This window comes from Mus musculus, chromosome 4, assembly GCF_000001635.26.
Source record: "Mus musculus strain C57BL/6J chromosome 4, GRCm38.p6 C57BL/6J".
NCBI classification, from domain to species: Eukaryota; Metazoa; Chordata; class Mammalia; order Rodentia; family Muridae; genus Mus; species Mus musculus.
Window position 1 is genome coordinate 14,956,505 of NC_000070.6, and position 26,288 is coordinate 14,982,792.

The window sequence follows — 26,288 nt, forward strand, 5'->3', positions numbered from 1 at the left end:
GCCTGCATTGCTCTATTTCAGCATGCATCATTTGACTTTTGAGTTTCAAAGGGATATACTCTGGCTGGTTTCTATGCTTATGTCTGAATGGTATTTGGCTTACTTGAAATATATCTTACTTTTGTTTTTCTAAACATCATAGCTGCCATTTTCCGATTTTAGAAACTCTCAGATTCTCAGTTCTTATCTGTACATGTCCCCATTCAGAATGCATCTTACTGTGGTTCTGCAGTTGGCATCCCAGCAGGAAGGATCCTGGGGTGGGTTCTTTTCTTCCCTGGCCTGGGTCACTGTCCTGCTTGGTCAGTTACCACTCCATGATGGCTATTTCTATTCTAGCTGTCAGTTATTACTGATTCGACCATGTTGTTATCCATTTATAGAAACTCCAGGAACTCAAAATTTTTGTCCATATATCTAAGATACTCTCTACCTTCAAGTTGAGAAAGGTAACTTCTTTAAGTCTATAAAGCAAGTGTTGCTTCTAGTGATAACTATTTTGTGCTTTGAACTGTGTTTTATTTTATGTAAATGTGTGCTTTTTGTAAATATGTATATATTTCCACACATATAAAAACATATAGACATATGTTTAAACTGGATATATATACATATATATGTATATATGTACATGTATATATGTACATATATTTTAAACTGGATAGACAGCCTTTATCCTTAGAGACTATGTTTTTACTCTGTAGTTAGTTAGCTCCTAGCAAAATGCTCAGTCAGAAGAGGATCCCAGCAGTGCCAATAGCTAGCTTAAGTATCCCAGGAGCCCCACGGTCAAGCTCTCAATCGTACTCAGTAAATATATGCTTAGTTAGTGACTGAGTCAGTGGGTAGGCAGCAGGTGAACTTTCTCAGCAATCTTACGCTTTTCCCAGATTTATAAGACAATCTCATTCCAAACATGTCTCCTCCTGTTCTTTCTCCCACTTACAAACATCATTTTCATAACTATTATAATGAACTTTTCTAACATAATTCTATGATCACTTATTTCAAATTGCATTCAGCATACTAGATTGTAATAAGAAAGCATTTGAATACTTTTTTATGTATATAGGTTGACTTAGATTTTACTAAAATTGTGGTGACCAACTAACTACTAGCACTAGGTTTAATGTAGCTACAAACAAAAAGTCATTAAGGACAAAAGACAATAAAATATTTCTTTCCCCTCCTCAAATTGAAAATGAAGGAACAGGACAGAAAACACCACTGATTAAGTGTGGGAGATCATGCTGTCTTATAAGACAGGGCAGTGGTGGCAGCAAAGCACATAGAAGCATGGAGCACGCTCCAGGATAGTTACCAGGAACTAGCATGGTAGATGTGAGCTCTGGAGTTTCCAAGAAATCCACGTTGCTTCTTTGGAACGTCTTGCTGTAATTCGTCTGGAGGTGGCTGCAAAATGATTGCAGGTTAAAGCTGCACGTATTTAAACCTTCCTAGGTAGAGTACAGCAGAGATCAAATCCAACCTGATGTCAAGATTTGGAGTGGTTTGAACTAAATGCCCAGATATAGTCTGCTCTTGATGCTTATTTAACTTTAGTAGAATCTACAGAGTAGTAATTGTCACAAAATTTAAATGAAAGGCATTTAGGATAAGCATATTAGACATGCTACATTGGGAGGTAGGCTAAATCCCAGGAGAAATGGACAAATGAAAAGCAACTTGATATGTTCATATGTAAAGAACAGGAACTGTAAATTTTCCATGATTGGAGAATGAGGTGGGATTTAAACTATCTTTAACAAGGCCAGAATGCTTGGAGTTGCTGTCAGGGTCCCTGCCTGAAGTGCTATAGTTGGTACTGACTGTGTCTTCATTACTACACAGTGAGTGCCAATTATTTCTCACCAGGCAAGCACTCTGCTGCGTCCCTGGACTGCCCCTTGAAGCCACAAAAAACAATGTAAGATGAAATACAAATCAGTTGAACTTCCCAGACTTCTCTTACCTTTATTACTATATTTAGCACTTCCAAACACTGATAGTGAGAGTTATATTTTCTGTGCTACCTAAAATCACCAGGAACTGTTTATGTAATAGAATAAAAAGTTCCTTCATGTCATATTTAAAATTGCATATTTGTTAGTAAATTTACTAGATTGTGACATAGTACAGCACTGGAATACTTTTAAGTATAGGAGTTGAGTTACACTTAAATAAATTGTGATGACCAACAGCTACCAATATTAGGTTTATTGTAGCTAGAAACATAGTCATTAAGGACAAAAGACAGTAACATATTTCTTCCTCTCTCCAAATTGTCAAGAAAGGAACAGGAAAGAAAACACCATTGATTAAAGTGTGGGAGATCATGAAACAATCACTAAGTACAAAACACTATAAACTACCCCCTGCCCTCAGTTTGAACTATGTTAGCTCCTGTCACTACCCTGGAGCACGCTCTATGCACCCATGTGCTTTCTGCCACCTTTTTATTTTATTTTTTTAAAACATAGCATGATTTTCCACACTTTATAAAAAAAAAATTTTTTTTTTACATTTTTCCTCTCAAAGTTGGTTTGTAACTTTTTCCAATGTCTTTTATTCCTTTTTGTATTTTTTTGGTAATGTTTTAAGGACATTAAAAACATATTGACCACTGTGTATAGTTTAAATGAAGCAGAATGATATTCACAGAGCAAAATGATATAGTTCATGAAGCATGATGCCCAATCACTTATCCTCCTTAACACCCACGGCCCTCGTGTGTTAAGGCTTCTATTGCTGTGAACAGACACCATGATCATGGCAACTCTTATAACGGAAAACTTTTAAATGGGGCTGGCTTGCAGTTCTGAGGTTTTGTTCATTATTAACATGGTGGCATGCAGACAGACATGGTACTGTAGAAGGAGCTGAGAGTTCTACATTTTGACCCACAGGCAGCAGGAGCCTTTCTGTCACACTGGATGTAGCTTGAGCATATGAGACCTCAAAACCTGCCCCCACAGTGACACACTTTCTCCAGCACCACATCCGCTAATAGTGCCACTCCTATGATCCAAGCATTCAAACCATAAGTCTATGGGGTGGGCATTTATTCAAACCACCACACTTGTTGAATTCTGTTTCACCAAGAGCATCAGTAAAATGCAAATACTTAAGGTGGGATCAGTATGAAATAAATTCTGACAACTGTAGGATTTATTGTAACAAGGAAGGCAAGTTTTAAGATGAAGTAAACACCTCAGACCTGGTGGTGCAGGTCTGGAATTCTGGCTAAAGCATTTCAAATTCAAGACATGACTGGGTTATAGAGTAAGTGCAAGATCGTCCTGGGCAACTGAATGGACTTCATTTCAGAGCATAAACTTACAGGGCTTCTGGGATGTAACAGTGATGGAGTGCTTACTCAGCACGCTTAAGTCCTTGGTTCATCTCTAGCACCAAATAAATCTTTTCCAACAGTCTAAACGCTTCATCGTGTACATTGCCACCACCCCCAACAGAAAACAAGTAATTTTTTCCTCGGAACTTACCGGTTCCACACACTGCTGTTCTCCCAGAACTCATAAATCATGTAGCGAGATTCGTTTGAGAGCTTCTGTATAGAGATACTGCAATAGAAAGGCATGATTGGGCCTTGGAAGTTACAGAAGCAGACAGAGGCGTAGGGGAGATGACTCGGGGCAAAGTAGAAATACCAACTCGAAAGATCTTCATGGCAAGCTGTCTAAGTTTGCCTCAATGAAGAATGTGGAGACCAACCAAGGAAGACTTCCAACAGCCTCAGGCCTCCAGGGTGTACATGTGTGCCCACACATTCGCTGACACACATACCCATGACACACTACACTCACACAACCAAAATTTCTCATCTGTATATGTAGTATACAACAATGTTACCTATATGTATAAGAAACAAAGTGGCCTGAGCCAGGAAGAATAGTAAACGGCTTTATCAAGAACTGAATAGCTCAGGGTATCTATTTTGGCATACAGTTTTAGATTAATATCTTTGAACACTTATTCAAAGTTCCTAGTTGTGTATTTTGTGTTTTATATATATCTGTGCACCATTTTCATTCCTGGTGCCCATGGAGGTCAGAAAAGGATATCATATTTCCCTGAAATGAGGGTAAGAGTTGTGAGCCACCACGTGAATATTTCAAATATTCACCAGAGTCCTCTAGAAGAGCAGCTAGTGATCCACTGAGCATCTTTACAGTCCCCCATTTGAAAATGTTACTAAACATCTCTCATGCCAAAATTTACTAAAAATTCTTCGTTTTTAAAACTGTCCTGCTCATGGCCGTGTAGAGTGTAATAGAGGGCAGCTGTCATATAAAGCCTAGAGAAAAGTTAAACAAGCAAGAACACAGATGAGGACGATCCACATCAACATCAGAACAGCGCGACAGAGGGACGTGGCCATGAGGGTCATGAGCTTGTGTAAGAAGAAACAGACCTGAGATGCATGTAAAACTCAATGACATCTTTCTTAGTCTAATGTTTCAAAGTATATTTAAGACTCTACCGATGAAATTAATGCAGATTTAGGATTTACCTATTTGTGACCACCAGGTGGCAGTAACTTCACGAACGGAATTGAAATCTATTTTAGTTTTAAAAGATCCTGCTCATGGCAGTGTGGAGTATGCTTAAAAGATATTTTCTTTCCCTTATTCTTGTAATACTGTTTTTTTTTTAAAATATAATTTGGTCCCTTGGGTATGATGTGCTAATGTTGCCAGTTCAACTTAAGATTTTTCTGAATAAGTGTTTGCTATATGGTAATAGTTTAGTACATCAGAGAGTTTGTAATTTTCTGACCCCAGGAGTTCACGGTAAGCTTTGTGACTTTTCCCATAAGCCTCTGCAGTGGCCTGAAAACTACTGTGCTTATATATGTTTATCTGGGACGAGAACTGATAGCTTATTCAGTGTCTTGAAGGTGTCCCTAATGCTCAAATAGAACCTAATAGTATATCGGGCAAATTTCAACTCTACTTTTTTAGGATAAAGATTAAAACATCCACCCTAATATTTCAGGTCATCATTAATTGCCTCTTGCAAACTAATTATTGATATTACTCATTATATTAAAAGCCCAGTAATTGTGCTATAAAAATATTACATTTTCTGGACTAGCACAGAAAGGCCTATAAACTTAGTAATTCCAGCATTTGAAAGACAGATGCAGGAGGATCTTAAGTTGGAGTCTAGCCTTGGCTAGCTGGTGTGGTATCCCTCAAATAAGCAAGCACTGAAGACATATGTCATTGGTAGAGCACTAGTGTAGCAGGTGTTTGATTCTCAGCCTTGCCCTCCCAGTGAAATTCACATTAGCACAATACCCAAGCTTGTGAAAGACTGAGGATTAGGTAGGAAGGATATTATAGGGTGATGGGGTAAAGAATGTCTTAACAGAACTACCTCTCATCAAGTGTGCCACCTTTAACCCGTTACTCAATCTCAGTTTACCCCTCTGTGAAATGGTTGTATGAGGAATGGAGAGGAGGCCCTCTTACTCTTGGCTTTCTTTCTTCTCTGAGTGCCTGCCCTGCTTAACCCACAGGGCCAAACTAGTGGGAAAAAGAAGTAACAGGAGAGGCACCCCACATTTCTACAAACAGAGGTCTGGGTTTAGTTACCATAGTTTATCTTATCCTTACAGATTAGTGATTAATAATACTTCAGTGCACCCCATTAGTTCTTAAGGGTATCTCAAGATCGAGTCTTGGCATGTAATCCAGACATGGTTCCTAGGCCCCTGGCATTGGAAATATGACCACATCCAAAGGAATTTTGCAGCTGAGAGCCTCAGAGATCACTTAGCTCCAATGGGAAAAAAACAAAACAAAAACAAAAACAAAAACAAAAACTAGCGAATTTTAGGACAAGAATATGATTTGATTTGCCCACTACCTTAATGAGTAGGGATTCTGTTTCCAATGTTTGATCATAAGAAGCATTTGAAGGCAGGAGCTATTTCCTGTCTCGTGTTGAGGACTATTCTAAGAGCACATTGTCTATCCATTTATCCCACTGCTGCTCTCTTACAAAATCTGCTGAACATTTGTAATTGCACAGAAAGTGCGCAGCATATAATGATATATCATTATATAGCAACTCACATGAATGATCTGCCTGAGTTTTTCTCCAAGTGTGTGTGTGTGTGTGTGTGTGTGTGTGTGTGTGTGTGTGTGTACCAGCGTGCATACAGGATGGGTGTGCGGAAGTCAGAGATAAGCTGTGGAAGTCAGTTCTCTTCTTTCATCACATAGATCTCATTGAACTCAGGCCATTGGGCTTGATGGCAAGCACCTTCACACCCTGAGCCACCTTGTTAGCCCTCACCAGTCTTTAAAGACCCAATTGGCCCAGCCTCTGTCTGTCCTCGGACTTCTACTTTCTTGGTGAATACTCAGAACAAGTTCTAATTCAGTTGCCTGAGTCTAACAAGATTATTACTGATATTACTGGAACTTGAAGGATCTTGTGTTTGTACTCAACCCCCAGTTAGTCACAAAGATAATTCAACTATTTTTAAGTACAGATGAGAAAGATTAAACACGCAGTTTTGAGTGAATCTTGAGCAAGTTTTTTAATGCACCAGAGCCCTGTTTTTTTTTTTTTTTTTGTCTAAGCTGGGTGCAATATATGCCTGTAATGATTCCCGTGAAAACTAAATAAGAAAATTGATGCAAAATTGCTAATCTTCTAAGGCTTCACCCCATGGCAGCACTCTTCGTCTTGTGTGGTGAGGCTTGGCTAAGCACTATGGGAGATGAATCCTTGCTAATTCATAGCGCTTCACCGACTCAGCACTAGGCAGCTGTGGAGGGTACACAGGATCCCAATGGCTGACATTAGTGGCATTTGATGATTCAACAACACATAGAGAACATAACTGATTCACTTATACATCTGAAAAAACTGAATTAAATGGGCAATGTCTCTTCCACAGGTGTTCCACCCGTGTGGTCGTTTTCTGACACTCATTACATCTGTATACATCCTGACGACCCCTGCAAACGAAATTAGCTGCAGAATCTGCATGAAGTGCATGAAGTCCACTAAGAAACACAGCGGTGTTTGAAGGAAAAGGCAAGGCTGCACGTCTATCCTTCAGGAAATGGATTCTCTCCTCTCCTCGCCTCCATGCACAGCAGGGACAGTTCTTCCTGATTCCGCATGGTTTGCACCAAGCATCACAGATTTTCTAACTCTCTGACCCACCCACAGCAGGTTCCTTCTCTTCTGGGGCTATTTGCACCCAGGTTCCACAGCATTTGAAAATAGTGTTTCAGAATCTTGAAAACTTTTGTACCTTTTTAATGAATATAAAACATCTAACCAGCATGGGAATTTGGCATAGACTTTTCTTCTTTCTATCTTTGTCAGTTCAAAAAGCATTTACTGAGTTCAACCTTCTTCAATTGCATAGGTGCCTTTCTGTATTTTTGAAGCAGTTTTATTTTTAAATGAGTAGGCTTTGAAAAACTACATACACCCCTGCCTTGGCAAATCTCTAATTCTTCCAAGAGTAAAATGCTTTTATTTGTGCTTTTATGACCCTGACACAAAGTAGAATAGCAATCAAGGAAGTGCAGCCTTTCCTAGTGTCTGTTACAGAGGCCACACTGGGAAGTTGTGAGGAGTTAGTGATGCTCATACTGCAGAGATGGGAGAGCAGCCAGGAAGAAGGCATTGGTGACTGCAGCTCACATTTCATTCCTCAGTGGATGGAAGATACTGTTGGGTAGTTCACACATAAACGTTACATATAAACATTTCATGAGACGTGTGTGTGTGTGTGTGTGTGTGTGTGTGTGTGTGTGTGTACTAAGGATTGAATCCAAAGGCTAATACATGCTAGTCAAGTTCTACCTCTGTAGTACATTCATAATTCTTTCTGTGTTTGAGAGAAAGTCTCACTAAAATTGCCCAGGTTGGACTTGAACTCATTCTGTCACTTCGGCAATGCCTCATTGCGTTATCTTCCTGTCTCAAGGAGCTGGGACCACAGGCCGGTGTGAGCATGTCTGCCTTCATGAGGTTCTTGATGATGAAAGTTGAGGTTTGCAGTCAGTGAGATTGCCCAAGACACAAGGCTGTGTATCCCTGGCTTTAATTCCCGTTTCCTTCTAGCTTTTTTCCCAAGACCTGATAAGTAGGTTTCACCATAAATAAAAAATTAATTAACCACCAGGAAGAAGAGCAGAACACAGACATAATACATGTGTTTCTATGAAGACAGTTGTACATCACACAAACACACATCTGCTAATGTTTAAAGACCATTAGGGAATGCAGTTGAAATAATTTCACAGGAAGGGGTATATGTTGTGGAAGTTTTCTGAAAACAGGTGAGTTTGGGCCTGTGCTGTGGATGTCTGACAGCATGAGAGAGCAGCTGAGTGGATATTTAAGGAGCAGCCTGGCCAGGTCTGAGGCATGTTAAGAAGCAACACATACTGCTGGATTATGGACAGATGACCGTGTATATGGGATTCCGTGTCTAGACAAAGAGCTAGCATTCGACAGGATATGCCTTGGAGGGGCACTGTAGAGTTCCCATGGCAGGAATTCTACCATTGTTTGTGGAAAATGATGCACATACTGATTTACGGGACCAGTCATATCAAGAAACTACAGATGCAGTTTAGCATGTTCTATTACTCTTTACATAACAGCTGAGAGGAAGCTATGAAGTGAAGAGAGAAAATAAATGCTGCCGCTGCTTCTGTGAAATAATCATGGTCTGAGAGCATAATTTTGGAGAGCCCTTCTATTTCCACAATGGCAGAAATGATCATTAGTCCACAGGGCAATCAAAGCCAGACCCCCATGAGTGAAAGCCTTCTCTACAAAGATGATTTTCAACGAGTGCTGGTTGCTGTGTGCAGAAGGGGGAAATTTCGATCTATTTGAAACCTTCCTCATTCACAGTTTATTTCCATTTTATTTCCCTCGGTGTGCCAAATGATTAAATCAACGCTGGTTCAAGGATCAAACAAAATATCCTGCTAAACTCTGCAAATGTCATAACCTAGATGGCTGGATGGCTCCGCAGAATTTAACAGGAGGATTTGAAAATGCCTATATAAAGGAAGGCTACTGGTTTTTCTGAGTTAATTTTGTGTCCGGCCACTTTACAGAAGGTGTTTATCAGCTTGATAATTTTTCTCTGGTGGAAGTTTTGGGGTCACTTGTGTATACGCTATCATATTATCTGCAACTAGTGATACTTTTGAGTTCTTCTTCTCCAATTTGTATCCCCTTGATCTCCTTTAATTGTCTTATTGCTCTAGCTAAAACCTCATACTGAAGAATGCTCTGGAACCTCCCCCCACCCCCATCAAACCTCCCACTTTTGCCAAGGGTGAAAGGCTGGCAGTGGGGGAGGGGCTGGCTTGCATATGAGCACTCACCGCAGGCATCCACTTTGAGCTGAAGCACTCTCCACATAGTGCTTCAGAGCAAGCTGGAATTCTTCCAGATCCTCTTCTGTCACAGACATCTGGCGCTGCACAAGCATGATGTGCTGAGGAGGAAAGGGAGGTTATTGTCTCACAGGCACCCACAGGACTGCCAGCCAGAAACTTAACCGGGAAAGATGCAACTATTCCCTACCCGAAGTGATACAGAAGCCTGAAACTATGTAGCAACGGAAGCTAAACAAAGTGCCCTTTGCGAGAGACAGATCCTCTTTCAAAGCAAGACAGCCAATTAGAATCACCCAGGAGATTTCAGCATCACCTCTCTGTGGGGCAGAGGTAGCAGAACATAGGCACCAGCATCTTAAAACTTCCCGAAGTGCATTTGATGGGGCAGTCGTTGCCACTGCCCCAAAGCTGCTAAGTTTTAAAGAGAACTTCTATGGGTCTCTGCATAGCTCAGTTTCTTGGATATTTTGTGACACCAGATAATGGGCGGTTACTACAAATTTGCTTTTTAAGAATGTGAGCTTACTGATGCATTTCTAATGCTTCACCAGTGATTTAAAAGGTATTGTGGCAAATATTAATATTAATTGGGGGGTTTCTAATCTGCCTTAGATAATTCAGTTCCCACATAAAAGACACAAAACTCATATTTACAATAAGCTTTAACGGCACTAGTGCTGGGCAGCTTTTAACCCTCCATGGCTATTTTGTCTACTTCCCTGTAAATAAACCCAAGATATGACTTGCCATGTTCGGCTTGGGCTACTTATTCCAACTGGCCAGCCCTCATGGACAGTTCTTAGGATCCCTTACCACATGGCATCTTCTTCTCTTTCCACCTTCTCTTCCTCAGTCAGAGTGGTCCTGCCTCAGACTCCAGGCCTGGGAACTGAAGTCCTACCTACTTCTCTTCTGTCCAGTTATGGGCTGTAGGCATCTTTATTGACCAATCAGGGATAACTTGGGGAGCAAGGTTATGTTATGCCCTGAGTCCATGGGAAACCCAGACTGAGCCCAAGAATTGTGAATTCAACTGCAACTTGCAAAAGTCTTTTTAGTGTTTCAAGTCTTGACTTAGATCACATGCCCCACACTCACAGGGTAAATGCAGGCATGCGATGCTGAGTCTGTAAAACATTGGGTTTATATACAGTATAGTTAGGAATCCCCTGAATTCTCTGGGAAAAGGGGAGTGGAGGGCTGTAATCATTTGGTGGGACAGAACTGAAGCTGGGAGGGGGATAAATCGGTGTCTGTTGTGGGGTTATCAGGGACTAATTTTATGGCTGGGCATTAACTATCTGTGACCTCTGATTACCTTTTCTCCATGATTTAAACGTGGGGCCTTAATCTTCTTTGAATTTATTTCTCTAAAGGTCTCAAAGACAAGCACCTGGAGAGCTCTCAGAGGGAGGGCTAGATTCACAGAGGCAGGGAGGCCAGCTCAAGCTAGCATCTGGCTCCGCTGGGTGTTTTATTAAGGGGGGTTTATGGGCAGTGTCATCCTAGCCTGGGCTGGGTTTCCTCAGAGTGGCTAGAGACAGGGAGGGAGCCCTGGGTTTGCTGCAGGGGGACACAGTGCAGAAACCAGCTGCCTGCATACTGTGCTTGCCACAGAAGGGGCAGGGCTTCTGTGGGAAAATATGCAGAGGCAAACTGTCTACAACATTGGAGTCTCTTTGGTGAGGCTTCCAAGAAGCAGGGCAATTAACCACAGAGAGATAGCATCAGTAATTCAGGGGCTACAACAGTTACACAGCATCACTTGGTTTATGTGAGGATCTCCTTGTTCCTGAGAGCCACCAGACCTTGAGGGCCAGTATTTAACATTATAGTATACAGCAAGAGACCAAACCTCAATAGGCTATCATATTTTGCCCATTTACAACATGTGCTATTCAGAATGCCGTAACCCTTTGTGATGTTTGATACCAATAACTTGACCAGATCTAGAATCACCTAAGAGACAAACGGTCAGTGAAGGAGTTTCTGTATTGGGTTAACTTAGCTGGAATGACTTAGCTTAACTGTAGTGGGCATCATTCTCTGAGCTGTGGTCCTGTTCTGAATAAGGTGAAAGCAAGCTGAGCACCAACATTTAGTCTCTGCTTCCTGATGTGGACACAATATAACCAGCCACCTCCACGTCCTGCTGCTTACTTCTCTGCTATGGTGCAGTATACCTTCAAAGGCCAACTAAACAGTAAGGTCTTTCTTACTATTCCTTAAGTTGCTTTTGTCAAATATTTTGCCACAGCAACAAAAAATTTTGCTAAATACACCCATTTAATAGTTCACAATGGGTTGGGTACTAACTGCTTTCCCCAACAAATCTCATTACCATTATAACAATTTCAGTTTAAAGACTTCCCTAGAGCTCTGCCTGTGTGCCTTTCATGGAAGTATAGGTCTCAGGATTGAGAGAAAAATTCAGAAAGTATGAACATAGCCTCACAAAAATGCAAGATCAAATTTAAAAGACAACTCACCAGAATTATATGGAATACAAGCAAAACTTGTCCAATACTGATAATCATGTAGCATAGAGACTACAGTTCAACCCCTGATCTTCTGTTCCCTATTCCATTCAATTTCTCAGTGCTTGTTAAATAGCTATTATTTGTCAAACACTGATTGCATTGTAGAAACTATACTTGTGGTGGTTTGAATAAGAATTGCCCCTAGGCTCATACAACGTCACCAAGGGAAGTGGTCCTCTTTGACAGAATTAGGGTTAGAAAATGTGTCTTTACTGAAATAGTGTGTGACATTGTTGGAGGAAGTATGTCACTGGGGAAGAGCTTTGACCAATCAGCCTCGCCCCTCCCTGCCTCTCTCCTTCTCCCCCCACCCTCTTGACTGACATGCAGATCAGGACATAGTTCTCAGCTACTGCTTCAGCACCACGTATGCTGCGATGCATGCAGCCAGTCTCCCCGCCATGATGATAATGGAATAAGACTCTGAAACTGTAAGCAAGCCCCCAATTAAATGCTTTCTTTTATAAAAGTTGACTAGGTCATAGTGTGTCTTCCCAGCAGTAACTAGCATACCAACATATGCTTTTTAATTTTATGTTAGTAAATACTACATGCTGAGTTCTGAGTTGCAGTGATGGATAAAGACTGACTTCTAGGGCTATGTTTCATAGTAGAGCACTGGCCTAGCATGCACAAATCCTAGCTCAATCCCCAGTGCCACATGCACACACACACACACACACACACACACACACACACACACACCACTTCTTGTCTTTAAATGACTTAGCAAAATAATAAGACTAATGATACTAGTGCACACATGAAGTTAACTATATATAAGTTGTTAAGAAGTCTAACAGATTCTTGAGAAACAGCATTGCATTGACAATGACTTATTAAACTCTTCAGCTGTTTTGCTGTTAGAACTACATTTGACAATACATTGTGGACAAGAATATAGGAACACTCAACAGGCTATGAATAGTATATTCCAGCCCAGTTCCCCAGGAAGGGGATGCTCTTCAGTTGGCTTTTACAGATGATCACAGAGGTTAATGATCCAGGAAAACATTTTTCACAGAAACAATTGGGCTGCAAGGCTATTCCAGGAACTGAGACTCAGTGTCTAATCATAGAATTTCCTAGTTGAAAGGTGTCTCTCAGCTTGAATTCATTGTTGCAATCAAGCAGTGAAGGACGCGTGCTTCTCATCCACCCACCCCATTTATGCCTTTATGGCCCAGTTTGATCTCTGCCTTTCTGTCTTTGTCTTTCTGTCTCTCTATTTCCTTTTAGTTCACTTTATCTACAGCTCATGTTTGTCAGACCTCCATAGAACAATTCCTAACAAAGAGGACTTAATAATATGCATAGATCTCAGATTGTGAGCTAAGGCATTGTCATAATTAGAGTTTTATTGCTGTGAAGAGACACTATGACCAAGGCAACTCTTTTAAAGGCAAATATTTAATTTGGGCTAGCTTAGAGTTTCAGAGGTTCAGTCCACTATCATCATAGCAAGAAGCATGGCAACCTGCAGGCAGACATGATGCTGGAGAAGGAGCTGAGAGTTCCATATCTTGATTCGAAGGTAGCCAGCAGGAGACTGTCTTCTGCAGGCAAGCAGAGGAGGATGTCTTCCACACTGGGCATTTTCCAAACAAAACAAAAACAAAAACAAAAACAACCCTTAAGGCTTGCCCTACACAGTGGCACCCTTCCTCCTATAAGGCCACATCTACTCCAACAAGGCCACACCTCCTAATGGTGCCACTTCCCATGAGCTAAGCATATTTAAACCAGGCAGTAACTATAGAGAGCTTTGGAGGATCCCTTGTAAGAGAGGTCTGTGTGGGAAGCCGCAAACGCCATTACAAGATGGCGCTGGCTACCACTGGCCACCACCCATGATTATGGGTAAACAACCAATGTGCGCATGTGCATAAGAGTTTTTTTGCCGAGTCACTGCCTGGCCCGATGCATGTTAATGAGGTACTGGTAGCATAACCAATCAGGTATGGACACGTCACTCCTAGGCCTATATAAGCAGCACCATTTCTGGGCTCAGGGTCTTTCGCCTATGCAGTCAATGCTCTCCCAATAAACGTGTGCAGAAGGATCCTATTGTGGCGTCGTTCTTGCTGGCGAGTCGGGCGCTCACAGGTCTGCATATGTTGTTCTAAATGAGGTGCCCATGCAGATTAGATGGTCGACCCTCAGTGCTCATTCCTTGTTTTCCAGGCAGACTCTGAGACTTTCAGTAACACCTTCCCCTGCACTTAGGTACAATCACTTGTTGCCTTTTTTTTTTTAATTGAAAGATTCAAACAGAATTCCTAGGTACCACATTTGAGCTTAAAGCTATGAAGGATATGAGCCATCATATTTTTCGTTTTGTTTGTTTATTTCTTTTTTCTGTTGGTAGGAGGAAAACCTATCTTGGGAACAAGGGATGAAAGAATATGGGCCCTGAATCACTGTGTGGACTTTATACTGGAAAAACAACATTTAAAAAATAGTATTGGAACAATCTTATGGAATTGATCCATTTTTCCTGTAATAGCCATCTTGAGTTCAACAATCCAACTTTCTGGGTCAGAGATCAAGAAAGAGAGGAAACAAACCTGTGACTATCTCCCAAGATTTTGGATGGACTCTCAGCTCTTTGTATGGCTCTCCCAGGAAATTGCTTTAATGTTAAAATGCAATAGAATTATTTCCGACTACATGGAGATGGATATGTTCCTTCATAGACATCTGCAAGTCTTGCTGTGTCAGTCATCTCTCAGGGGCTATCTTAGCTATAGGTGTGAACTCTAGACCTGCATGCACCTGTTTCTCTAGAATACTTTCTGTTTGAAAGCAGTGCTTACATGATGCAGTAGGATGAACACTGGAATCGGCCAAAGACCTTCACTACTCCAGAACTACAGGCCCCTGGAATGTAACTTTTTTTGCTTCCCACAAAGTTTCCAGGTTTTGTTTCCCTCATCACGGACCTGGTTGAGCTTTCTAACTGGCTTTGGCTAACTGAATGCTGTAGAGGTGGCTGCATTACAATGTCAAATAAGGATGCAAGGAACCATTAGTTTCATCTTTTTCCTCTCTCTTGTCCCTGAGATTGCCATGTGAACAAGACCTGTAAAGGTTTTCTGTAAACGCACAGCGAATATTTCAGGCTTTATGCATGTGTTCCTGTTGCAACTACTCGAATGTGATCTTGTGTGACCACAGCTACAGACGAGAGCAGCGGTTCTCAGCCTTTCTAATGCTGTGGTCCTTTAATACAGTTCCTCATGTTGTGGTGACCTTCAACCATAGGATTATTTCATTGCAACTTCATAACTGAAATTTTGCTCCTGTTATAAATCATAACGTAGATATTTGATAGGTGATCCTGCACAGGGGTGACGACCTATAGGTTAAGAACTGCAGAGCTACGTAAACAAATGGGGAAGGTCCAATTTCAAAACAACTTACTGCATAAAAATAGATGGTATACTGTGAACTAAGCCCACAAGGAGCAGCTCTGAACCTCTGTATGTGTGAATGGCTTGTCCAATACCAGCGAAGCTGATGCGCCACTGGCCTTAGACATCTATACGAAGCTACGGAGTCCCAAGACCCATGCCACTGATCCCACCTAAATTCCCTACCCATAAAGTTGTGGCTATTGTTTCAAGTTATGGTTACTTAGGTGACACTTAGAATCCACATCTGTTGCCTATTCAGCTGACCTACTCATCACAATTGTTCCTGGTGTATGTCCTCAGAAGTCTCTTCTTTTACATTGTAACTACATCTTTATTTCCACCTTTCTTTTTTTTCCTTTTACTGAACATAGTTTTTCTTTTATAAATCACATAACATCTCCTGATTAGTTCCCCTCCACTCCTTCCAGTTCCTCCCCACCTCCTTTCCCATCTGAATTCACCCCCTTTCTGTCTCTCAGTAGAAAACAATTTTCTAAGAGATGATAATAATAAAATATGACAAAATAAAATGTAATAAGATAAAACAAAAAAACTATCATATTGGAGTTGGACAAGACAAACAGAAGGAAAAGTGTCCAAAGGAAGGAACAAACCAGAGACCTGCTTATTCACATTCTTAGAAATTCCATTTAAAATGTTGAACTGGAAGCCATAGTATAAGCAAGGAGAACCTGGTACAGACTGGTGCAGGCCCTGTGAATGCTGCTTCAATCTCTGTGCATTCATGTGAGTTTTGAACATGTAGATTTAGAAGGCTTTATTTTTTTACTTTTTTTATTTTTGTTTTCGGTGTTTGCTATCTCCTTTGGCTTTTAGTTTTTGTTCCCGTATATTAGATCATTTTTTATGAAGATGTATACTTTTCTATAATATCCTTTATCAAATTACTGATTCTAATTTAAAGAACTGTTTCTTTCCCATCTGCTTTCTGACAAATAGTATTTACAAGTGTATTGCTGGCCCTTTTCATCAGACTGATAAATAGATGGTCCGGTCCTTCAGCTTTTTGTTTTTGGTGGGCTGATTATAATGAAGGATACTTTTGCTTTTAGCAAGTGACTGTTAGTGAATTTTCTCTAATGAAATCTATACTCATTCTAGATTTGCGGTACCCCCTAAAACTCTAGTACTGGACAGGTGTGAAGTTTTCCTTGGTTTCTGCTGTCTTGCCCTCTCTTCTTTATTTCTCAAGAGCAAGTAGTATAAGTATCTTTTGAATTGGCTTCACTCTTACTGGCTATGGGTCCTTAAACAAGTCATTTGTTCGTCTTAACTTTTGATACATAAGATGGAAATGGTGCTGCTTGCATCATAAAATCGAGGGTGAATATATAGTCTCAAGAATGAAATCATCTGAGAATTTTGAGTGCTTGTAAACAACAACAACAAACAAGAAAACAGCACAAGAGTCTCGAGACCTCAGTTTTTCCAAATCACAGAACAATTCTTGGATGTGCTTTTCTTCTCCCCTCTGTATAGCAGGCAGGAGTGAGCTTACTTCAGCTGTCTTTATACTTATGTCTCTATGGAAAAAACATGTTTTTGCCCCTTGAAGCTTGTTCTTGTGATTGCACACTTTACTCATTTGACTCTGATATTTTTCAGAGTATATAAATTGCTTGATGCTCTGAATATACTTGGCTTTTGGATGAGACTTTAGTCTGCTTCAGTTTTAGCCCTTCTTTCCCATGTTCTTACTACCAACTAGAGCAGTAAATTAAAGATTTTGTCTGTAATATCTTACTTCTCTTACTTTGTAATGATGGGGGAAAATGGGTTTTAGGATAGATAGATAGATAGATAGATAGATAGATAGATAGATAGATAGATAGGTAGGTAGATAGATAGGTAGATAGATAGATAACACATCTTGGATTTATCATAATGTAATGGTTCAGTGCTCAGAAAGTTAGATACAATAATGTCCAGATTTTCTATGTTTGAATAAGCCTGCTGAATACTCTAATCGATTCTCATGATGGAAAAATTTCACGAACAAACAAACAAACAAACAAAAACCACCCGCTAATCCGCAGCCTTGCTAGCAGTAAGCACCTCTACTGCATTGGTGCGAAATGCTAGTATTCAGGCACCTCCTAGGCCAGTCCAGGGGGACCCCGTGACACTGTTAGCAGTCAGGCACATTCCTGGCCAGCCTCGAGGGACTTGGTGATAAGACATCTCACCACTAGCTTCCCAGACTCTACACATTCCCATTGGCTCTCCTGTCGCATATCCTCCTGAGCATGTGCCTCGCTGCCCAATTAAAACGGCGCATTTCCCTCCCCCTATCCCTTCTTCCTTTTCTCCTCCTAGAGGCAGCCTCTGTGTCCCCTTCTCCCCTCCTTTTAACAAACCTCCCACGTGAGACCTATTGCCTGGTGTGATTATTGTCGGAATCTGCTGCTTAGTTACATCAAGAAAACCAAGAGATACTGCATTGATAGTGTTAATAGCACGTCGAGTGTGAGTGTAAGTTCAGTATTGGACTTATGTAGTTCGGCTGTAAACTTAAATCTCTTTGCACCTTACTTTGTTCATCTATGAAATGAGGTTAATGATAGTATACCCCCATGTGGCTATCTTGAAGGCCAGTGATTTGATCTCTTAGTATTTCACAGACCCCCAGATTTAAACTAAATGCTTGACCTACGGTGATATACATGACAAGGTTTCATTAGGTCTTTACCGCAATCAACCTAGTGGTGTTTACAAAATGCCTTTATGATAACATCTGAATGGTATCGTTCTCTGCCCGTCATATTCAATGATGCAATAACTCACTATCTCAAATGTGTATAAAAACTCCATTTTGCACCTTGTACGTGACAAGTTCATTCACATGGGCAACTGGTGCGTTCTGTGAAACATTCAGTCCCCACAAATCCATGTTAGCCAAGCAAAATGAATAAGACCTTTAAGCAAAGAGCAAAAGAGCTAATTTGGAAAATTGCTGAGATTATTCGAAAATCTCTATATGTGCTGTGTTCCCGGAGTTTAGTAACTAGTAACTAATGGTGAATTTATTTTAATGTTTTCTGTGTGCCATGAAATTTTCATTCTTATTGGAAGCAACACGTGATACATGTGATAATAAATGCCATGGTAAATCTAGAAGAAGTGAAATGTGTCTCTTCGTTAGTTATGTTTCAACTTATCACTGAAGTATAGATTTTGAGGAAAGTAAGTTTTGTCTTCAAAGTGTTTCTGGAAATTTGAGATGGAAATCACTCACAGGTTTAGTGTTCTCTTCAATAATTTCTTCTTCCAGGGGTTCAAGTTTCAGATCCTTCAGTCAGAGGATGTAAAGGCAGAGAAAAAGAAAAGATGCCAATTATATAACAAAATCAATCAGCATAAGACCATATGGTAGCTATGTTTCATAGCTAATATCAAGCCCAAAGAACTTTGTTATTTGAAAGGAGATGAACCAATTCTCATTTTAAAAATTGAGCTGTTCTAGTAAAGAGATACTGTATCATAATTAAAAGTCAATTCTAAGGAGGTATTTATGATATGTCCAAGTTGTTACTTCTGTTCACCTCATTGATGCCATCGAAGATTGGAGGGAGGCAGACTAGAAATGCATTCAGAGGAGGAATAAAGCTAGCATGACAAGCTTAACAGATAGACTGCCTTTATTGTGTTATCATATCTTTCCCTTCCTTGGAAGGTCATTATAGATATTTGTCTATTGTAAATATTTTTTAATATTCCAGCACAAGTTTTTCTTTACTAAAATTGGTGAATTGAAAAGTAAATGAAAAATACTACTAATATTTGTTAAAATACAATAAAGATTTTTATTTAAACTCAAAATTTTCTCTCTCAAAGATGGCCTTGTTGGGCATCAATGGGAAGAGAGGCCCTTGGTCCTGTGAAGGTTTGATGCCCTAGTGCAGGGGAATGCCAGGTTGGAGAGGCGGGAGTCGGTGAGTGGGTGGGAGAAGACACTCATAGAAGCAGGGGGAGGAGGGAGGGGGTAAGGGGTTTCCAGGGTGGGAGAACCAGGAAAGGCGATAACATTTGAAATGTAAATAAAGACAATATCCAATAAAAATCTCTCTCTCTCTGTCTCTCTCTCTGTCTCTCTGTCTCTCTCTGTGTCTGTGTGTGCACACATGTGTGTACAGTCACATGCACTCTATAGTGTATGTTTTTCACACCCAGTTTTGATGTGGCATCCTTTACACAGACTCTCTCAGACCACTTTCTTTAAGTATGTAACCTTTCCATCCACTAGCATTGCTGATTTCTGGAGTTCAGCTGAAGTTCGTGATCTGATCTTTTTGTTTCTTAGATTCTTTCACATATTTTTGTGTGTCTTTTTAGAGACCAGATAGATTTGCCTGTATAAGTATTTCTGGACTGCTATCACCAGATGCTGCTAGGCACACAGTAGGTAGCCACTGCCCAATTAAAGAGTGACTGATGGCGTTCCAGATGAGTTTTCCTGGCACCCATGACTCTGGGTATTTGAACTGAGGCTCTCATCCTTGCATGGTGAACATTTACACCAAAAGCCACTCCCCTACCTCTGGCCCTGAAGGTATTTTGTATAGATTCAAGCATAGCATGAAACCTCAGCACATTCCATTCATTATCCACTATTACTCATGAAGGCAAGGAGGGACAGAACCAAACCTGAAAAACTGGTAGGAATCACAAATATTATTAACCTCCAACTCCTTGAATGGAATTATGTTTAGTTTATAGGCTAGGAAGGATTATCACAAATACTTAGGAGATGGGGGGGGTGATGTATGCTCTGCCTCAGGTACACTTCCTTTTAACAGGGAGATCAAACCCAAGGCTAACAACCACAGGAAACAAGGGAGTCAGCGGTGAAATGGCATGCACTTAGCCACGGCTTGGCAATTGGATAGTTTTCTCTGGAAACCTAATTCAGCACAGTACAGAATAAGTCACACAAGAAAACGGAACCCATACTGCTCCACCACTCGTTAAGGCAGCTCACGCTGAGCACCACACAGCCGGAGGCCCAGGCTTTCAGCAAGTCTCTTGGATGCTGCTCTTACAATAAAACCATTTCATAGGAGGAGAGAGAGAGAGACAAAAGTCCAGGAAAGAAAAGGATGTGACAATACTTTGATTTAAAACAGGAAGAAAGGTATTACTAAAGTTTAAACCATTTCAGAAAAAAAAAAACTGTACACATTTCATATATCAAGAAGAGACAGTTTTTCTTGGAACTTCAAAACCACTTCAAAAAGAGATATTTGTTCTACAAAAGAATCTAAACTTATTTAACACAGGAACCCTTATCTATTTCCAGGACTTCCAACATAAGAAAACTAATATTCATGGCACTAGTTTTCTTTTAGTCTCAGCTGACAATTCAGTTATCGTAAAAGGAAAGAGGAAAGTTGACTTGTGACATGTTCATAGTTCATGTGTTCGCTCGCTACAGTAGGAGACCAATGTCAACTAAGATGCACTAGCTGAAAGACTGGAGCTATCCAAGGTTGGTTCCCTATGACTTGGCTATTCTTGTACAGAGAGAACATTGTTTCCAGCAACCTTGTCCATCTTTAGGCCTCGAGTTTTCATCTTCCTGGTGCTAGCTGTAAGACCTGACCTATAAAGTAAGTCAAGGGCTACATTGAGAAACCACGTCTCGAAAACCAAACCAAACCAAACCAAACCAAACCAAACCAAACCAAACCAAACCAAACCAAACCAAACCAAACCAAAATGATATACTACTTAGGAACATACAATGGAGCTCCAAAGATGTCTTCACCATATTCTTGCCTACTAGGAAGGCTTAACACTAAAACTATCAGTTAGTATGTTAATCTCTAGAAGTTGAGCAAAGAATAACCCTGGTCCCTAAATTAAAGATTTGCAAGACTTCACTTGTATATCTTTATGAGATTGATTAGCATCATTCAAGCATAATCCAGAGAGTTCATTTAATTAGCAGACCTGGACCTTATTTTAAATGTAATTGAGCTTTCCTATTTATTTTAACAAGCAATCAAATAACCAATCAGAAAACAAGGCCTTGTAGCTACCAATCAGACATCCACAGAGTCAGACATTGAACACTATTCTATCCATGGGGAAGCCATGGATGGATATTCAGGAAGTGAGGAAACTGGATCAGGAGAGAGGGGGAAAGGAAGGAAGGGAGGGAGGGAGGAAGGGAGAGAAAAGAGAGAGAGGGAGGGAGGTAGAGAGAGAGAGAGAGAGAGGGAGGGAGAGAGAGAGAGAGAAAGAGAGAGAAAACTTACCTTCTTTTCCAGTCTATCAATTAATTTCTGGAGTCTGTTTATCTGGGTCATCCACTGGTTGTCTTCTTCTAACAATGCTTGGCAAGAAATCACAAAGGCAGAACGTTAAATTTTTAAGAATGCCAAGTGCTTGGTTACCTATCCTTCCACCCTGAAGGAAGAATGCAGTGCCACCGACTTTTAAACACATCCCCAAAAATATATCCCACGAGTGATTTCTAAGTACCCAACTCTCAGAAATCGCTGCATCACTGCTTCATTTACAAGCCTTTCCTGCTCTTTTAAAAAGTGTCTTTCTTTTCTTTTTTTTTTTTTAAAGTACTGTGTACCATACTGCCCTGTGACGCTTGAGAGAACAGATTTTGCTGAGCCCTTCTTTACAATCTGGTAAGACACTTTTCTTCGGGAAAAGAAAGAAAGTCCTGATTCTAAACTCATCTGTAAGGCAGGAACAGATAAAATCAGTCCTTTGATTTGGAGCTGTGATGCAAAAGTAGTGTTATTACAAGGTAACAAGGTTATAGCAAGGTAGCTGGCGTTCCCTTTCCCACTGACTAACCTGGGAATACATGGACCCTTTAGTCACGGCTTAGCAAACTAGAGCCTGTTCTATATTCTATATTTATGTATATGAAATTTAGTCTATCTATCTATCTATCTATCTATCTATCTATCTATCTATCTATCTATCTATCTATCTACCTATGGATTTTGTATGCATATTTACTTCATATGGAAATATGTATAAATGTAGATATATATGTACACAGATACAGATCTGCATGTCTGCTACCACGTAATATATGTTACACAGGTAAAATGCCATGTGCTGTTTCAGCTCACTGAGAAGTGGCTTTAGCAGTAGGATTGCCCTCCCTCCTCATTTCAGCCCCAAGCATGTTTGTCTCAAAGTGTCCTCCAAGGCTCCTTGACTGGGGATGAGCAGGCTCTCTAACTTTGCAGCAGGGAGGAACTAGAATAACAGAACAACTCAAGTGTAAACACATTATGCCCCAGAGAGGTGCTAGCAGGTAAAGCATTGCCAGCAAGTGCTATTATTGTTTTCCCCATGATATACAAGTGCCTGTAGTGAAAAAGAGAAGCGAGAACTTCAGACACAGAACTTCAGCATATCCATGAAGAGAAAGTTCAATTGTGAACTCTTGACTGCCTCAGCTTTCCAGCCTGATGACCTCATCTTTAGAGGTTGCTATTTGTTCTTTTTCTTGGAAGCCTCACCAAAGGGGGATACTCTGCTGGGGCGATCCCTGAGCAAACCCAGCTGGCTGCCTTTACAGGGCTTCCTCAGTCAGTTTCTGTAGGAGGTTTTAAGATCTTATTTTAATAATACTCTCTCGCTTACCCTCTCCGCACCTTCATCTCTGTCTCTTCTCTCCCCCTCCCTTCTCTCTCCTTATTCTTTTACTTTGGTTGGTAATTTACGTGATAAGCTCATTCATTTGAAATCCAAAATATAGCTGTTATAGATCATTCTCTGGACTATAAAGAAAATTCCACTTTAAACATTGTATAAACTCTGCTTTTAATATCATTGTAACTATTTTTATAGAAAGAGGTAAAAGAAGTTATAATGGTCTGAGACTTTAAATGGGCATCCTAGCTTCTTTTTTTATTAGATATTTTCTTTATTTACATTTCAAATGCTATCCTGAAAGTTCCCTATAACCTCCCCGCCCACCTTGCTCCCCTACACACCCACTCCCACTTCTTGGCCCTGGCATTCCCCTGTACTGGGGCATATAAAGTTTGCAATACCAAGGGGCTTCTCTTCCCAATGATGGCTGACTAGGCCATCTTCTGCTACATATGCAGCTAGAGACATGAGTTCTGGGGGTACTGGTTAGTTCATATTGTTGTTCCACCTATAGGGTTGTGGACCCCTTCAGCTCCTTGGGTGCTTTCTCTACCTCCTCCATTGGAGGCCCTGTGTTCAATCCAATAGGTGACTGTGAGCATCCACTTCTGTATTTGCCAGGCACTGACATGGCCTCATATGAGACAGCTATATCAGGGTCTCTTCACGAAAATCTTGCTGGCATATGCAATAGTGTCTGGGTTTGGTGGCTGATTATGGGATGGATCCCCGGGTGAGGTAGCCTCTGGTTAGTCCATCCTTTCGTCTTAGCTCCAAAGTTTGTCTCTGTAACTCCTTCCATGGGTATTTTGTTCCCTATTCTAAGGAGGAATGAAGTATCCACATGTTGGTCTTCCCTCTTCTTGATTTTCTTGTGTTTTGCAATTTGTATCTTGGGTGTTCTAAGTTTCTAGGCTAATATCCACTTATCAGTGAGTGCATATCTAATGACTTCTTTTGTGATTGGGTTACATCACTCAGGATGATATCCTCCAGATACATCCATTTGCCCAAGAATTTTATAAATTCATTGTTTTTAATAGCTGAGTAGTACTCCATTGTGTAAATGTACCTCATTTTCTGTATCCATTCCTCTGTTGAGGGACATCTGGGTTCTTTCCAGCTTCTGGCTATTATAAATAAGGCTGCTATGAACATAGTGGAGCATGTTTCTTTCTTACTAGTTGGAACATCTTCTGGGTATATGCCCAGGAGAGGTATTGCAGGATCCTCCGGTAGTACCATGTCCAATTTTCTGAGGAACCGCCAGACCGACTTCCAGAGTGGTTGTACAAGCTTGCAATCCCAACAGCAATGGAGGAGTGTTCTTCTTTCTCCACATCCTCACCAGCATCTGCTGTCACCTGAATTTTTGATCTTAGCCATTCTGACTGGTGTGAGGTGGAATCTCAAGGTTGTTTTGATTTGCATTTCCCTGATGATTAAGGATATTGAACATTTTTTCAGGTGCTTCTCATCCATTCGGTACTCCTCAGTTGAGAATTCTTTGTTTAGCTCTGTACCCCATTTTTTAATAGGGTTATTTGAATTTCTGGAGTCCAGCTTCTTGAGCTCTTTGTACATATTGGATATTAGTTCCCTATCAGATTTAGGATTGATAAAAATTCTTTCCCAATATGTTGGTGGCTATTTTGTCTTATTGACAGTGTCTTTTGCCTTACAGAAGCTTTGCAATTTTAAGAGGTCATATTTGTCAATTCTTGACCTTACAGCACAAGCCATTTCTGTTCTGTTTAGGAATTTTTTTCCCCTGTGCCCATATCTTCGAGGCTTTTCCCCACACTCTCCTCTATTAATTTCAGTGTCTCTGGCCTTATGTGGAGGTCTTTGATCCACTTAGACTTGAGCTTTGTACAAGGAGATAAGAATGGATCCATTCTCATTCGTCTACATGATAACTGAAAAGTGTGTCAGTACCATTTGTTGAGAATGCTGTCGTTTTTCCACTGGATGACTTTAGCTCCCTTGTCAAAGATCAAGTGACCATAGGTTCATTTCTGGGTCTTCAATTGTATTCCATTGATCTACCTGTCTGTCACTGTACCAGTACCATGCAGTTTTTAATCACAATTGCTCTGTAGTACAGCTTTAGGTCTGGCATGGTGATTCCACCAGAGGTTCTTTTATTGTTGAGAATAGTTTTTGCTCTCCTAGGTTTTTTGTTATTCCAGATAAATTTGCAAATTGCCCTTTCTAACTCAGTGAAGAATTGAGTTGGAATTTTGATGGGGATTGCATTGAATCTGTAGTTTGCTTTTGGCAGGGTAGCCATTTTAATATGTTAATCCTGACAATCCATTAGCATGGGATATCTTTCCATCTTCTGAGATCTTCTTTAATTTCTTTCTTCAGAGACTTGAAGTTTGTATCATACAGATTTTTCACTTCCTTAGAGTCACACCAAAGTATTTTATATTATTTGTGACTATTGTGAAGGGTGTTGTTTCCCTAATTTCTTTCTTATCCTGTTTATCCTTTGTGTAGAGAAAGGCCATTGATTTGTATGAGTTAACTTTATATCCAGCTACTGCACTGAAGCTGTTTATCAGATTTGGGAGTTCTCTGCTGGATTTTTTGGGGTCACTTATATATACTATCATATCATCTGCAAATAGTGATAGTTTGACTTCTTCCTTGCCAATTTGTATCCCCTTGATCTCCTTTTGTTGTCGAATTGCTCTTGCTAGAACTTCAAGTACTATATTGAATAGGTAGGGAGAAAGTGGGCAGTCTTGTCCAGTCCCTGATTTTAGTGGGATTGCTTTGAGTTTCTCTTCATTTAGTTTGATGTTGGCTACTGGTTTGCTGTAGATTGCTTTTATTATGTTTAAGTATGGGCCTTGAATCCTGATCTTTCCAAGACTTTTATCATGAAGGGGTGTTGGATTTTGTCAAATGCTTTCTCAGCATCTAATGAGATGAACATGTGGTTTTTGCATTGAGTTTGTTGTATAGTGGATTATGTTGATGGCTTTCCGTATATTAAACCATCCCTGCATCCCTGGGATGAAGCCTACTTGGTCATGATGGATGATCGTTTTGATGGGTTCTTGGATTCGAGAGGATTTTATTGAGTATTTTTGCATCGATATTCATAAGGGAAATTGGTCTGAAGTTCTCTTTCTTTGTTGGATCTTTGTTTGGTTTAGGTATCAGAGTAATTGTGGCTTCATAGAATGAATTCGGTAGAGTACCTTCTGTTTCTATTTTGTGGAATTGTTTGAGAAGAGTTTGAATTATGT

General features: G+C 40.4%; 1 protein-coding gene across 2 annotated transcripts in view; it reads right to left on the reverse strand.

Moving 5' to 3' along the window:
• Positions 1–26,288, reverse strand: part of Necab1 (N-terminal EF-hand calcium binding protein 1) — a 197,560-nt gene that overhangs the window by 4,260 nt on the left and 167,012 nt on the right. For both annotated transcript variants that reach the window (XM_006538234.1, NM_178617.4), the window contains 5 exons: positions 21,651–21,727; positions 18,629–18,682; positions 9,402–9,514; positions 3,504–3,581; positions 1,322–1,413 (listed from right to left, as the gene is read on the reverse strand). In XM_006538234.1, the coding sequence (XP_006538297.1) occupies positions 1,322–1,413; positions 3,504–3,581; positions 9,402–9,514; positions 18,629–18,682; positions 21,651–21,727 (414 nt within the window). The remainder of the gene's footprint in view (positions 1–1,321; positions 1,414–3,503; positions 3,582–9,401; positions 9,515–18,628; positions 18,683–21,650; positions 21,728–26,288) is intronic.